Source organism: Stylophora pistillata, chromosome 4, assembly GCF_964205215.1.
Source record: "Stylophora pistillata chromosome 4, jaStyPist1.2, whole genome shotgun sequence".
NCBI classification, from domain to species: domain Eukaryota; kingdom Metazoa; phylum Cnidaria; class Anthozoa; order Scleractinia; family Pocilloporidae; genus Stylophora; species Stylophora pistillata.
In genome coordinates this window covers 4,247,952-4,263,126 of record NC_142522.1, presented here as the reverse complement: position 1 = coordinate 4,263,126, position 15,175 = coordinate 4,247,952, and the positions used below count along the sequence as shown (strand labels likewise).

At 38.0% G+C, this 15,175-nt stretch overlaps 2 protein-coding genes across 2 annotated transcripts; both read right to left on the bottom strand.

Annotated features, from left to right (window-relative positions):
* Positions 1–1,802: 1,802 nt before the first annotated feature.
* Positions 1,803–6,023, bottom strand: LOC111327036 (uromodulin). The gene is made up of 4 exons (XM_022931121.2): positions 5,759–6,023; positions 3,272–3,580; positions 2,395–2,759; positions 1,803–1,970 (listed from the first exon to the last, which is right to left on the bottom strand). The coding sequence occupies exons 1-4, from the start codon at positions 5,853–5,855 to the stop codon at positions 1,965–1,967; spliced, it is 777 nt and encodes a 258-aa protein (XP_022786856.2). The 5' UTR covers positions 5,856–6,023; the 3' UTR covers positions 1,803–1,964.
* Positions 6,024–7,397: 1,374 nt separating this feature from the next.
* Positions 7,398–10,732, bottom strand: LOC148732070 (uncharacterized). The gene is made up of 5 exons (XM_088756390.1): positions 10,533–10,732; positions 9,737–9,897; positions 9,314–9,482; positions 8,165–8,385; positions 7,398–7,698 (listed from the first exon to the last, which is right to left on the bottom strand). Exons 1-4 carry the CDS (start codon positions 10,585–10,587, stop codon positions 8,183–8,185), a joined length of 588 nt encoding a protein of 195 aa, XP_088612516.1. The 5' UTR covers positions 10,588–10,732; the 3' UTR covers positions 7,398–7,698; positions 8,165–8,182.
* Between the last annotated feature and the right edge of the window lie 4,443 nt (positions 10,733–15,175).

Genomic DNA, 15,175 nt, shown 5'->3' with positions numbered 1-15,175 from the left:
GCATAATTGAATAAAATCTCGCATTCTGATTGGTTAACGAAGCGAGGTATTTAGCATGTAATTGTGAGTTGAAAACGAGGCTAAGTGATATTCTTTTTGGATCTCTTCTTTCGCGTTCACGATAAAAACGGATGTTTTTGCTGCTTTCTTTTTTTTTTCTTATTTTTATTCAACTATGCGATTCAAGGAAAATCCATTACCTGACTCGTAAATAGAGCGTTAAACTACTTGAAAACTGATATCGCACTCATCGCTTCACCATTCAATTTAACATTGCAATTTAACATGCAATTTGACGCGAAATTCACGATTCAGGTAATAGATTTTCCTGTAATAACATGTTTATCCTTTTTAAGACGCTAAAAGGTACCGGCTTCTTTCTTCATCCTAGTTACATACTTGAATTGAAAAAAAACATTAAATCGCAAGAAATAGAATAAAAGATGGTAATTTTTTTCTAATGGTTCCAACTTCCTGCAAAAAAAGAACTCGAAACTGAGTTTCGGCGAAACTCGCCCAGTGAACGGTAAATTACTTTATGTAATTTCTAGGTGATCAATTATGACGCCGATTTTAAACTCTCGAGGGGAAAGCATTGTAATGCATCTGGCTCCTAAAGAGTAACTCATTAAAAGTTCTTTTTACACTGTTTACTAGCAGTCATGAATACATGACAATATAGTTCCTGAAAAGAACTCTGTCATCGATAAGAAAAACTATGTGAGAAGCGCTTAATGTTTACGCATAGTGGCACACGTCATTTTGATGTCATTTTCAACTTTTTTTTGTCATTTTTCAACTTTATTTGTCATTTTCAACTTTTTTTGTCATTTTCATTTTTTTTTTTGTCTTCTTCCAATTTACGGGGATTTTATCTATGAAGAATGTTAGAAGATAATTTGGCTTTATCACCTGAGTTGATAGTAAGAAAAGGCCAAAAAGCGTTAACCCTCCGTCAGTTGGAAACAGATCAGTGGTAATTCTAAGAGGAACGGGACCAGTGTGCGCATATAGCGATTAAGTTTTTTCATTTCTTTTTCTTTGGGTCGAACACTTTGCTCCATGTACTTTGGTAATTGCTATGGCACTCTGTAATCGTGGTAAATCTTAATGTAGTACTTTTGAAATGTGAAAGAAAAGATACGTCAGATACAAACAGCAATTATTTGAAGCAATCAAAAGCACAAATCTCTCAGTAAACAGCACTGAATTTAAACATTCGGAAAACCTTGTTAGATTGAAATGGTTACAAATTTTTAACATTCAGTAATTATTTCATTTTCACATCATCGGTGTACATTTTAGAGATGCATAAAAGTTCTTCAACTAGTTTCCGCGTGCGACTAACTATTTTAAGAGCTGCGCAAACATCGTTATAGAGAAATAACATTGTTCCGACTTTTAATTGTGTTTTCGGAAAACCAAAGAAATCATCACATTATCTAGGTCCCAAAACCTTTAAAACCGACTTTCCCTCAATATAACCCGTCGAAGGGTTGTCACTTCGTTGTAGGAGTGAATATTCGGTTGGGTTATAAGCGAAATAGTATTGCAGATTTCCGAACGTTCTTGAAATATCTGACGAAACTCCTCAATCTCCTGACTGTTTTTATGATTTTCCACTTTCATTATCTCCCGCATGGACAACAGGGCTTCACTGTGAAATTAAAACAAGGCAATTTGGCCAAGCAAACTCGTGACAGGTGAAGCCAAATGGCAACGTAACAAGATATCTAGCGGCAGATGGGCTACTGCGCATGCGTTCGTATGCTTGTGCTTGCATTGTAACAAGATAAACCGACTCTATTCAACTGCAACTTTATTGTGTTTTCTGAAATTGATCAAAATCAATAAATAAATGATTGAAAAAAAAAAAATAAAAACCGAAACAAAAATTCGAAGCCAACAATTTTACTTCCTTGCGTATCACATCCTATGGAGTCCCATGCAAACTACCTGGAACTTCAACCCTAAAAAATAGAATACATGAACAAATTATGAGATAAATAATTTTTCCAACTGGTTTAAAGTTATGTTTTTTTCCAACATGAGAAAACAATAGGCATTGTATCTATACGACAACGCGATTGCGATTATTGCCAAATTACATGATGTGAGATTCGGACTTTATTTGGCTAGACCGTTCCAAAAAAAAAAAAATTACGCTAACTACTTGAACTACCAGCCTTTTTCTCCTTCAAAAACAAGAGAAAATTTAAAAACCCTTGTGACGTGTTATTTAAGCAAGCATAAGTGTTCAGTTTAGCCCATAATTTCGTATGGCAGAGCACCTCGAATAAAGAAATAACAGGACTAAAGAGAAATTAAACAGAAAATAACGCAGGGAAAAAAAAGAAAACAAAACAAAAAAAAAAAATTTATATGATAACTCACTATTTTTCCATTGCCACAGTATCTCAATTGACAATATGGCGTTGATGTAAGATAGAAGACGTAAAATCCTGCGCAATTACGAACTCTAGCTTGGGTCTTCGTGAAGCAGCAGTTTCTGTCTTGATGAAAGCAAATTTGTCTAGACACAATTCCATCTTGAACGGAAGGAAGTGGCCCGTTAAGCCATCCAGGTACGATGGTCCCGCATTTGAACCTACTAGGGCAACTGTTGGCGATAGCCGTGCCCGCACGGCCTTGAAATCGGTACCACGAGGGCTTGAGACCGATATCGCACGGGGCCGAAGGAGTATAAGAGTGATGAATCGACCGGTCAGGTGCTTGGAGAACGCGGTATTCTTTACATTCTGAGGAAAGACAGAGTTGGCCAGAGAGCATTAAGTTAAGAGATTGCATTCCACATTTGGGCCCCCTTCCCGGATGAATAACTCCTAGATAACTTAAAAACACTCCTGTTTCTCGAGTCTTTATCAGATATAAAACCAATCTACCAAAACCTTCTAGCTACACGCGAGGTATCAATGACATTATTCTTGGAAGAAGAGGTACTCAGAGTCTAAATTAAACTGAAAAGGGTATGAAAGGGAAGGAAAAACTCTTTTTGGGGGGATTGAGTCCTGTCGTAGGGGGGAACAAAATTTTAAAAAATGTTTATTTTTATACAATTTTAATAAATTTTGGAGGTAACAATAGAAAGTACTGGGCCAATAATAAATGATTGCAGTCTAACCGTTGATTTCACAACCTTTTATTTGAATTTTACAAATAACTAACTCGTGCAGCAATAACACTTCGACGAGTCAACGCGCGCACTTCATCAAATTAAATGCTCTCTTTCAGCTTTAGCAAGTACTATCACCTTTTGAAACGAGCCGGTACACGAAATTAGCCCTTCGCTTTCCTACACCATTTTCACATCGCGTCGACTCTCCATCTTCGTCATAAGTCAAGTGTGCCAGTGGTCCACTCCAGCATTCGCCGTAGAACTGAAGACCAAAGTATACATAACCGGCCTTCTTTACTTCTTTGGCACAGGCTCGTATCGTGTTATTTATGTTATTCCAATCGATTTGATACGGTCGGGAGCGATAGTTCTTGACTAGAAGTGGTAATGGCCTGGGTACGTTTAATTTGTCCGCAAAGCAACCAATTTGTTCATAATGAAAGTCTAAAATATACGAAAAAAAAACCAAATAGAAAAGACTAAAACAATACGCAAACAAAATAATGATCTCTTTAGATATAGCTTTGGCCCATGAAAGAAAATCAGTGGTATTAGTACCAGTCCAAATATTGGTCTATCAGATACGCTCTTTGTCAAAGTATAAGCCTCTTAAATTAATTGGTTTATTTACAAGTTATGGTGACATTTGGTATGGGAATTTCATCAGAAAGATGATGCGCCAAAAAAAAAAAAAAGAAGTTTTAGAACATAGCTGGCAGAGTCGCGCAATCAAATTCATTATACGTAAGCGTGCTCAAAATCCCGATAGTGCACGCTGATGGCGTCAGCAAATCCGACTTCGCCAGAAACTTTTTTTTTCGCGCGAGCGGCCATTGTCGGCGCGGGGAAATATAATATATTTCGCGAAAATAATGGATACAAACAGAAACTCGGCCTACTAGTCCGTAAACGAAGACGATGTTTCGACCTTTTCCCTTGGGTTAGAGTTCTTAAATGAGGCAGAAAAAGAGAAAAACAAAGGAAAAGGAGACTCGGCATCAGCGCCGTCACGATTCGCTTCAACTGATATTGTTGTCCGTTTTTCGCGTCGGATTTGATACACAATTCCACCGGCTATGTTCTAAAACAATTGGTTCATGCTTTCAGCTGTGCACTATCGAGTTATGGAGCACGTGGGAAGCTTGGAGAGCACTCAAGAAGCTAGAGTTGCCCTCGGTTATCGCCTCGGGCAACTCTTACGCTTCTTTCGTGCTCTCCAAACTTCCCGCGTGCTCCATAAATCGATAGTGCACGCTAAAGCATGAACCAATTGTTAATTTAGTGTGCCTCGTGTGAGTTTCTAGCCCGGCATTTTAAATTTCTTCACTATAATCCATATCAGTCGCTAATATTTCGCAATCTCTTTCACTTTTTTATGTTACTTTCTGAAAGAAGAAAAAATTCTCAAAAAGTTATCTACGTTGCCTACCTTCACTACGTAGCAAAATTCACACACTGTTCAGTTAGGTTTTTTACCATAGATTACATATCGTAACAAAGGAGTAGAAAATTAGGTAATTTGGTCATATCAACTAAGTTAACTTGACTCTGATGATGACTTCCGCACAGGTTGTCGAAACGTCAGTCACTGCCACCGACAACAGTCCTTCTCAGGACTACACTCACCCGGACGATCAGACTACACCTTCATAAGTTAAAATTATTGTGAATTGGCCAACGTACAGTTAAAAAGCTGACGTTTCGAGCGTTAGCCCTTCATCAGAGCGAGGAGAAAATTAGCCAATCGTATGGGAAACTGCTGAATACATATCGGCGTCTAAAACGTGCCATCCTATCATACTTGAAAAGAAATACCATATAACTTGTAACATGACACAAAAAAAAGGTATTGAATCTTTTTATCAAATACAGTGTTTGTACGCGGCTTAAATTGCGTCCTCTTTCGCGCGACTTAAGACTTTTGGACTTTGGATTAAAACTGAATGAACGCCTGACTGTTATCCAGATTAGCTTTGGTTGGTAAGCCCTGGCAGAATAATTTCCCGATTATATCTTGGTAGATTATTTTAAACTGAAAATAGAACATGGAAATACGTATTATTCACTTGATGAAAATTATCGTGCCCCATTGAAGCAAGCTAGAACACAACAGCCGCCGAACTGTGGCTTTATTAAAAATAATTCGCGAACGCCGAGGATAAAATGTATGAATCTGGTATTATCTCTCAGGTGTTTCACACTGGTCGCTTGTATGGATGGGCCGCATTAGGTGATTCCTTAATTTTTAAATAGCATGTTTGTAAATTGAATAGTCGCACAAAAAAGAGTTATCAGGCAATGTCGAAAAGAAAAACGGATCGTCAAGTGAATGTGAACAATGCTCGTTTTTGGTAAGCGCGTGGTGATAGATCTACAACGTCCATTTTCTTGCATGTAAAGATAATTTCCAAACAAAAGAAAGCTCTTCATCTTTAATTTTTAAAGTGTTCGCGGGGTGCGAAGCTTGTTGGCTATTTACATACATATTATGAATCAGAATTGTACTGCGTACGGTTAAAATTCTAAGGTTAATCTAAAGAGTTCCTTGAGGAAGCGTATATACATTTTATCCGGCAAATACAATTATTATTTTTTTACACAGTATTTTTCAGCAGTCTTTACCTTCGTCATCTTGGAGTAAATCAATTTTCTCATTGTCTTTAGCCGCTGTTAAACAACTAAGAAATACCTGCAACAAAAGAAACCGAGGAGTGATCATTGCTGTTGGGTTGCAACAACGCTTTGTTAAGGTTTGACCCTTTATCTGCCTTTCAAACCAATCTTATTCTGTTCTACTCGAACATGATCAACAAACAAAACCGCCAACACGGTATTGTGTAGGTTGCAACCGTATTTTGGTAGTTGACACTGTCTACAGAGGATTGAAAGAAGTTGGCTCTACAAAGAGAACTTGAATTTGTCAACGCGACACCTGCTAATAACATATTGTTAACTTAGCACTTCACACGTTCAATGACACATGTCGGTGTCACTCTTTTAACGATTTTATTTAATTTAATGGTTGAAATTTGACTGAATACTGAAAATTTGTTTTTGGAACTTAATATAACTAGTCAAAACGGCGGTGATTATTAACTTAGCTTATCATCATTACCAGTATTGTTCTGGTAACTCTTTCCATTCTTCCGTTAGAAAATGCTTATTCCTTTTCTTTCACCAATATAATCTTTGACAGAGGAGTCATTACAGAGTGACAATTGGATGTAAATCACAATGCCATTCTGACAGGCAGTCCGCCACAGCTGCGAAAACAAATTTTATTAAAAACTTTATCGGCCGAAGATGAACCGGACACGTTTTTACTCATCATAAATTAACCCGAAGAATCAACATTCATAATCTGACCGGAAATTCGCTTTTTCACTTTTGAATACTCAATAGGACGAGATATTTTCGTTAAAGTGCAAAGCAGTCACGAGTAATTGTTCTTAATTCTAAAGCGGATATAATTATCCACACAATGAAAAATTCCGAAGAGTTAAACAAACGGCAGATGCATTGATTGGATCGGTGAAGATTCTTCGAGTTTGAATTTGTCGCGTGACAAATACCTTGGTGCACTTTTGATAATTTGTTGTTGGATTTACAAAAGTTCCAGTAAGATGTATCAGCTTTCCCTAGACATACAGAATTCTCTTCATTCCTAATCTAGAAAGTTTTAATTCAGCCGTGAATAAAGCTGCAACTAAAGATAAAAATGAACATAATACTCTAACGGACGAAGTTGCAATCTAAAGCATCAATGGAAATTAAAAGTATTTTGGGCGTTGATTAAACGAGTGGAGTTTTCAGGGAGACTGGCTCAAAAAAGTGATCAAAGCAAAATAAAGGAAAGCTCAAGAGGTTTAAATCTGGAACTAAGAGGAAAGGCATTGGAAAACACTCCTTAATAAGTAAAACATAGTTAGGAAAGTGGAAAGAGGAAGGGAAGGCGAAATATACTGCTCCACGGAGTCTGTATGATACTACCTCATCGATGGAAAGGACACAAATGTCTATATATACATTTCCTAGTTTTTCTAGGGAAAATTTGGCGAAAAATCGAGAACTAGAAGTTGGTGATCATTTTCTTTTATTTTCGTAAGTTTAATGTTTGATTTAGGGGTGATACTGTCTATGGAGAATTTGAATTTGTAGCCACTCCTAAAGATCGAAGGGTCTGTAGACAGAAATGAGATCCCAAACGGAAGTGAAACGGAAACGGAAGTGGAAACCCATGGCGAATGCAAAGATGGTAGGGATGAAAGGGTGATGCAAGGTTGTGAAGGACAATTTTATTTTCATATCAGTTGTGTTCAGTAGATAGTAATGAGTAAAAATGACTCGCTGATACAGTGGATCAGCTCTTTTCCCATTTCATTACTGAAGACCTCTCCTTTTCACTGCCCATTTCCACAATATGCATACGCGCAGCTGATCTTGTTGTTCAGCTTGTACACGAAAAAAGATGAACAGTTTCGAATCTGAATGTCGACTTTTCTTCCACAACAATTGCTAAGCCAGTTGAAGCAAGCATCCCCTGCTTGAATTCCTTCGGAAACCTTCAAAAAAGCACATAAAGAAAAAATGAGATGGAAACTGGTCAATGTATGTTGATATGGCATTCATATTATTCACTTGTTTTCGAATTTTGGTTTGATTTGAGTTTTTCTTAACCAGAAAAAAGAATGAAGAGGGTACTAAGTTTGGAGATGATAACCTTGGGTGCAAGTTAGTTCTTTTATCTTCCAACATGATGTTTCGAAAATAGTGCTGTGGTCAGTACATGTTTATCGCAACGTGAAGAGATTTTCTCTTCAAAAAAATTCCCCAAGCGACATGAATTGACTAACTTCATCTAGTGAGGGATAATGAATGATATATTTACCAACAAAACTACTTGACCATTTCCCATGTGTTGACGTTTTACTTTGAGTAAACAAGCCGCTCCTTCGTTATATTCAGACTGTCACTAAAAATAGATCCATATGAAACAAAGAGATAATCCAAATTTGAACTGATGATAACCTGAGGGTAAGATCCGCTTTACCATCCTGTACCAAGAGTCTGACACCTGCTGGATGGGACACATTTGTCTGCCATTGCAGTTCCTGATTGGCCAGTAAATCTATACCAGCGGTTTTCATCCAACTTTCCATTGTCGCATCTAATCGGGTGTTCCAAGTAAGTTACATGAAACTGAGATCGGGAGGCGTCGTCAAAAATGTTGTAGGTTTTACATTCATTTTCTGCGTAAGAATGATAGCAGAATTTGCATTAAGTATACACCAAAGAGGAAATGTTGGTGTTCAATATATACTAAAACAGTGGATAGTGTTGAAGGCGCGCTCTGATTGGACAGTCAAACTCCGAATATCCTTTGCTATTTACCTCCGAGCAACTCGAGAAAAAATGGCGTCCCGTTTGCACCCATGACAAGCGAAGAAATCACTCAAATCAATCTTTGGTGGTGTATATTATCTCACTGTTATAGTAGATACTAAAACAACTATTCACCTCACTGTCGGTCAAGTTAGCGGTAGATATTTACCTGGCCGCTTCGCGGCTCGGTAAATATCCACCACTTACCAACTCCACTTCGGTCATAGTTGTTAAATAGTTACTAAATCGCATAAGGACGCTTGAGACCTCAAATCTTACAGTATGGTGATGACAATAGTGCTAGAACACACGCAAACCTCCTTCCTGCTTGATCTGCTCAAGAACTCCATAGTTAAAATTGAATTTGCATTGTTTTTTTTTTGTGCACGGATTATTATTACGTGAAGTATTATTAAACAAAACCATAATCAGACCTACAGACAACGAGCGAAAGGAAAGGCTTATGAAGAAAATAACTTATCAAGTTATGGTTGTTTGGGTCCAACTTAATTAATACACTATTGAAAGATAAATAATACGAAGTGGTCTTTGTAAGTAAAAACGGAGCAAACAAATCATTGAAAACAACTGATAAGAATAACTAAAAAATGATAAGGAAATAAAGAGCTAGGATTTGACTTGGTTAAAGCACGTGCCTTCCAGGTAACGGCTGGGTAACATGCACTCTTAACTCCACCAGCCACCTGTTTATTAACTGGCAAAGGAGGAGACTCATTTTTTAGTAATCAAAAGTATGATAGACATCAGTGTAAACTATTGCCAGTAGTTACGAACCTTCAGTAAGCATGTACACGAAGTTAGCGTTAGCTTTTCCCACATATGGAGCTGTCGTGGTGCATCTCTTTGATAAACCGTGTTTAGTATAGGTACTTTGACCTGCTGATCCACTCCAACACTCTCCATAGAATTGGACTCCGAAAAATGAAAAGCCCCTTTCTTTAGCCTAAATAGGACCAAAAAATTTTTGTCATATTTCATATATGACACTTTGAAAATTTCATTTCAGTGTGTATCTTAAATAGGCGGCTTATGGAGCTGTATGAATAGAGAAAACATAAAGTTACAAAGACGACCGTAAACATCGTTGCGAATTCGAAAGCTGACTGTACAAGTACTGAAGCCAACTTTTTACTCTTTGCAGCTATTGTGGAAAACATCAACAACGACAAAAATATCTGCAACAACAATCCGGCAAACCTTAGTGGCGCATCTTTTTATGACAGAGTTTTCCAAATCACTCCAGTCCAAGATATCTGGCCATTTTGCATTTTCCACGCGATAGTTTGCGAGCATTGTAGGCAAGGCCCTATCTGAGCGTATGTCGTTGTAACATCCGACGGGCACATAGTCTATGACGTCTGTAAACAAAGAATGATAGACAAATTTTAAGCTATTTAAACTGGGAATGAGTTTTCTACATGAGCATGAATGGTTTAGAGCAAAAGATCCCCAAACCTGCCGGGATCAGCAAAAAACAACAATTGAGAAAAATAAAATCAAAACAAAAACAAAAACAGAAACAATAACAATAACAAAATTATCTAAAAACAAAACAGAACAATCAGACCTAAATCAAGAGAAAAAAGGGGGAGAAAAGCCAAGGGTATAATGAAATATCCAAAAGGTCTCGTGAGAAACGCGTCTTGTTCGGTTGAAACTATACAATTAAAATGTTGGGGGAGAAGAAATTGGCGGAGAAAATGATGGACTTTTATCTAGAGAACTTTAAATCCTAGAGAGATGGAATAGCATGAAATGAATAAATGAAATGGTTCCACCATAAGGTGGTTCGTCGTCAACTCTTTCCTTATCGTCCTTTTCGAATGGAATCTCGTCCCAAAAAGTCGAAGTTTTCGATTGGAAAACAAAGAAAAGAAGCCAGGGAGTATGCCCCGTTGAGTACGAATCAAGAAATTGGTAACCGGGTAAAATGTGTGGAAATATTCAGGAAAGGCTTCCTAACACGATAGAATAAGTATAAGCAGAGACCTACCAATACTAAATACTTGACTCGCGAGAAGGACGCAAACAATTGCCTTGAGAACCATGTTCAGAACGTAAAAAACTGAAAAAGATGATGTCGATTTACCTAATGTAATACCCAGTCAGTTAAAAAAGGCAAACACATGCGGATAGTAGTGACAGTTACTCGGAAACGCATGTATGAGCCACCTTTCGCCGACGACAAAAGCAAACGACATCAAATCCCCAGCAAGGCTAATTTAAATTGTAAAAACTGAAAAGGTTGACTGTGTACGTGTAAATGTCATATGACAGGTTAGATAAAGACATTGGCTCACGCTCCAAAAAGAAAACCTACCTCAGCCTTTATAATAACTGTTTTTTTCAAGTTAAACAAAAACATTGCATGAATGCAGAACTAATTTCTGAGTATCTCCCACATATCCGGCCGTCAAAATTGTTGTCGGATGTACTCTAACTTATAACCAACAATTTGCAATCGGGTACTAAAATGTAAGAGATAGCTTGAAGAAAAAAAAAAACAGTGACACTCAGTCATTGCCAGAAAGCAGCGATACTTATTAGATCAAATATTCTATCAAGAAAGTGGTTCTACTTAAATCAAACATTCTATTACGAACTCTCTCTCTCTCTTTATTACTGATTTTCTACTAGACAGACAGTTTCAATTACAAGCTCAAATCATGCACATGTTTCTACTTTCTTTTGCAAAACGATTATAAAAAATTTCGTCTCAGTGAAAGGGAAAGAAGCGGATGTCTTTTTGTTTCTTTCTTGCAACTGTAGTTCGCTGAAAATTTGACCAGATTTCAATAGCTAGTATATCATATGTAATTGATGGAAATAACAATCGTCAAAGCATCCTGCTAAGAGCCGGAAAAGGTAAAAAAAATAAAAAACACTCAGATATTTAACTCTTCCATGAAATTATCAGGCCCGTGTCATGCAAAAAGCTCTCTTGATCACGTTTGGTGCATCACCCGGAATGGCTTCACGGTGTGAGCATTATGTCCTCTGGGATATCCGATCACTTTCCTATATTGTTAAATGGTTACCAAGCGATTTAAATGCATAAGGAGCAATGAAGATCAACTCAAAACAATCACCTATCGGGATTAAAGTAACAAAGGAAAGCGCGAACCATCGAGTTTGGATTCGTGTTTGAGTTACGGATTTTGAGTCGGACTTCGATTTGAACCTCTTTTTAACGAAAAAAAATTACCACTAAGAACCAAAGAAGTAACTATCTATGCCTGACGAGGGTGTCACTAAACTTCAGACCTTGAAAACTCAAACTTCAGATCCCCGAAAAAGTCAGATCTCTCATTCCATCTTTGTGCGATTTCAAATTTAGTGTGCTCAAGATTTAAATCGCAAAATATTATTTACATATTTTCCGTGAGAGTAAGCAGTTGGTCTTTTCAAGTAGAAAGAAATGAGGAATTCAAAATTAAATTGGCTTTTGTTTGAAAAATAAAATGAAATTTCATCGAGAATAATTTCAATAATTGCATGCTGAGTGATATGTTTCGCAAAAAAAAGTGGCTGGATACTCGTGTTACCTTTCAAATAATGTTAAATACTTGACCATGAAAATTTCGTACCACAAGGACCGAATACGACTTCTAAAATTAATGTATAGCTAAAAAAAATGCACAACTTGAAAAGGTTTGCGCGTATAAGGAAAGTTGACATGGTTCATCGGTGACGACAACTTGCGACAGATCCGCTTGTTTCCATCGATTTTCCGTCGTAGAGCAATTTACTCGTGTTTGAGACTTTGGAAATCTCTGTGATGGATTTGTAGAAATCAATTAAATGCAGAAAGGTAATTAAAACTATGGTATTTTTTTTCAGATTCGTTGGCTTTATACTTCTATGTATATACTGGGCTACAACGGCAGAAATGGTAATTATGCCTCTTGCTCGCCTGCCAATAACCTAGTGCTGAACACTGTGCATTGCTAGGGGTGAGCTCGGTTTGCTGGGAGAATTCAACAGACAACCTTTATTTTCCGTAATTTGGCCACTCAGTTGAGTGGCCGTTTATTTTTAATACCAAATCAAATTACAGTAAAACCGGAAATAAAACCTAATCCAAGAAAAGGTGAGGGCAAACACCCATCGAATGAGAACTCAACGCACCTATGAGAATGCTCGAAAATAATGGGCGGGTTAATAGGGTGGGAAATGTTTGCCCTGCACTGAAGCTTAACTAAAAGAGGCCCGAAATCACATGTTCGGATGTTTAAGTATCTGCTATCGTAAGTCCCGGATGTAACCCATCAGGGGTAATGATAAAACGCGCAGCAGGTTACATAAACTAATTTATTCCCTTTGGTAATAAAATTAATGTCATTTATGCCTCTTGCTCGCTTGCCAATAATCTAGTGCTGTACACTGTGCATTGCTAGGGGTGAGCTCGGTTTGCTGGGAGAATTCAACGGACAACCTTTATTTGCCGTAATTTGGCCACTTAGTTGAGTGGCCGTTTATTTTTAATATCAAATCAAATTACAGTAAAACCGGAAATAAAACCTAATCCCAGCAAAGATGAGGGCAAACACGCCAAAGCCCTGATCGATCTGAGAGACAGGGTCGCCTCACCTGAAGCCCAAGCAATGCACAGTGCCTAAACAAAAACTACTCTAAGAAAACAACGCAGCTCACACTGGCAAGGAAACCAGCCTAGTGCCCCCTGGTGAGAATGATAGACTGAAAGCTAGTATTCAATGTCATGTTAATACTAATGAAATTATTGTCATGCTTATGAAACAGTTGGCCCTTGCACAACCATCCCTTAAGCGGGTCCTCCTAGAGTGAGATGACAAACCGTTAAATAAATTACTTTAAGAACTCCGCCTACTTACAGGCCAGAGAAAGTGGCCCAGAGTGGAAACATTGGACCCTTACCCTAATGTCCCCGAAACTAGCACTACCAAATAAACCTAACGTAAAAGGTCAAACTGCGGGCCCTTGCTCAGCAACCATTTCTAAATTACAGCGGCTTATGATTGCACATTCAATTTATGCTCAGAACATTTGCCACTTTAGGAAACAGTTGGCCCCTGGACAGATGCTCTTAAGTAGGCCCTACCTAATCCCTTCAGGGTAACACTGATAATACACTGTGGAGCTCCACAAGGTAATGAACTATCTTTGCGTAACCCCTTTACCAAGTGGCCCCCGCACACATGGTTTAATGAAGCAATATAAGAGTGTACTATACTCAGGAGATTTAATATATGTAAGTGTAAGAGGTGGTTCATACTCTAATATTCCATATTCACTGTAATATTAAGACAAACATGGCACAGATACCAGTGGCCCCTGCACACCAGATCTGGGCCATGTTTGGGAAAGTCTACTATGTCTATACTGTATCCCCCTGCACGCATGGGAAAATGGTACTGAGCTACGCCTGGAAGGCTCACAGAGACCCCATTGTGGAGGTTCATAAATATCGCGGAAATGCATTAGAGTTTCCGCATCCAAAATCCCTGATCTGTGGGTCTAAGAGCCGCAAAGAACGCAACAGCATACATGGCCTGAGCTAATTTTTTTTTTTTTTGATGATTGAGTTTGTTCGCAGGCCAATATGATATTTTCTAGTAATGGGTAACCGAGTAATGGGTAACCGAGTGTCTCTCGAAGGGATCATTTTACTGTAACCCGCAATGCGAGTTTGATCATTTCAGATTTAGTGGGGTCAGGTAGAGAAGCTAAACGATGGGAACAAGCAAAATTTAAAAGGCCCATTAAAGATCGTCTCTCCCGCTGGGCGACCTTCTTCCTAAGCAAAATTCTGAAATCAAAGAAGAACGTGTACGTATTTTTTAAGGAGGCAAACGAGCTTCCTGAAACACCGAATCTAGTTCAATGCCTTTAAAAGATAACGTAGTAAGAGGGTCGCAGGTTTTCTCAGGTGCTATGGGAATGCCAACATCTGAACCAAGATCGATAAACAAATCTAGCAGAGTCAGACAAAGTTGCTTTTCTGGGGCAATAATTGGAAAATCATCCAACAGATGAATGAATTTCCAACAGATGAATGAATTTCAAGCCATGTCTGACAGAGTCTATACATCAGCAAGACCCATAACAAAGGCCAAAGGAAAACCATCATTAAATAAATCCTTAAATAAAATAAAAGGAAGAGAGATGACAGTATAAAACAATCTGGCACAAATAAGTTATCTATAACACCACAAGGTAGTTGTAGGCATACAAAAGATGCAACAGCACAGATGGTACATGAATGGCACAGAGTAATAACACTCCCACCGAGTAAGTATCATCACCCATGCTGACAAAGCTAGAACAGTACTTCCCTTCCATACATAAGATGAATTTTTAAATAAAATAAAAGGAAGAGAGATGACACTATACAACAATCTGGCACAAATAAGTTATCTACTTACACCACAAGGTAGTTATAGGCATACAAGAGATGCAACAGCACAAATGGTACATGAATGGCACAGAGTAAAACACTCCCGCCGAGTAATTATCACGACCCATGCTGACAAAGCCAGAACTGTACATCCCTTCCATACATGAGATGAATTATTAAATAAAATAAAAGGAAGAGAGATGACAGTATACAACAATCTGGCACAAATAAGTTATCTATAACACCACAAGGTAGTTATA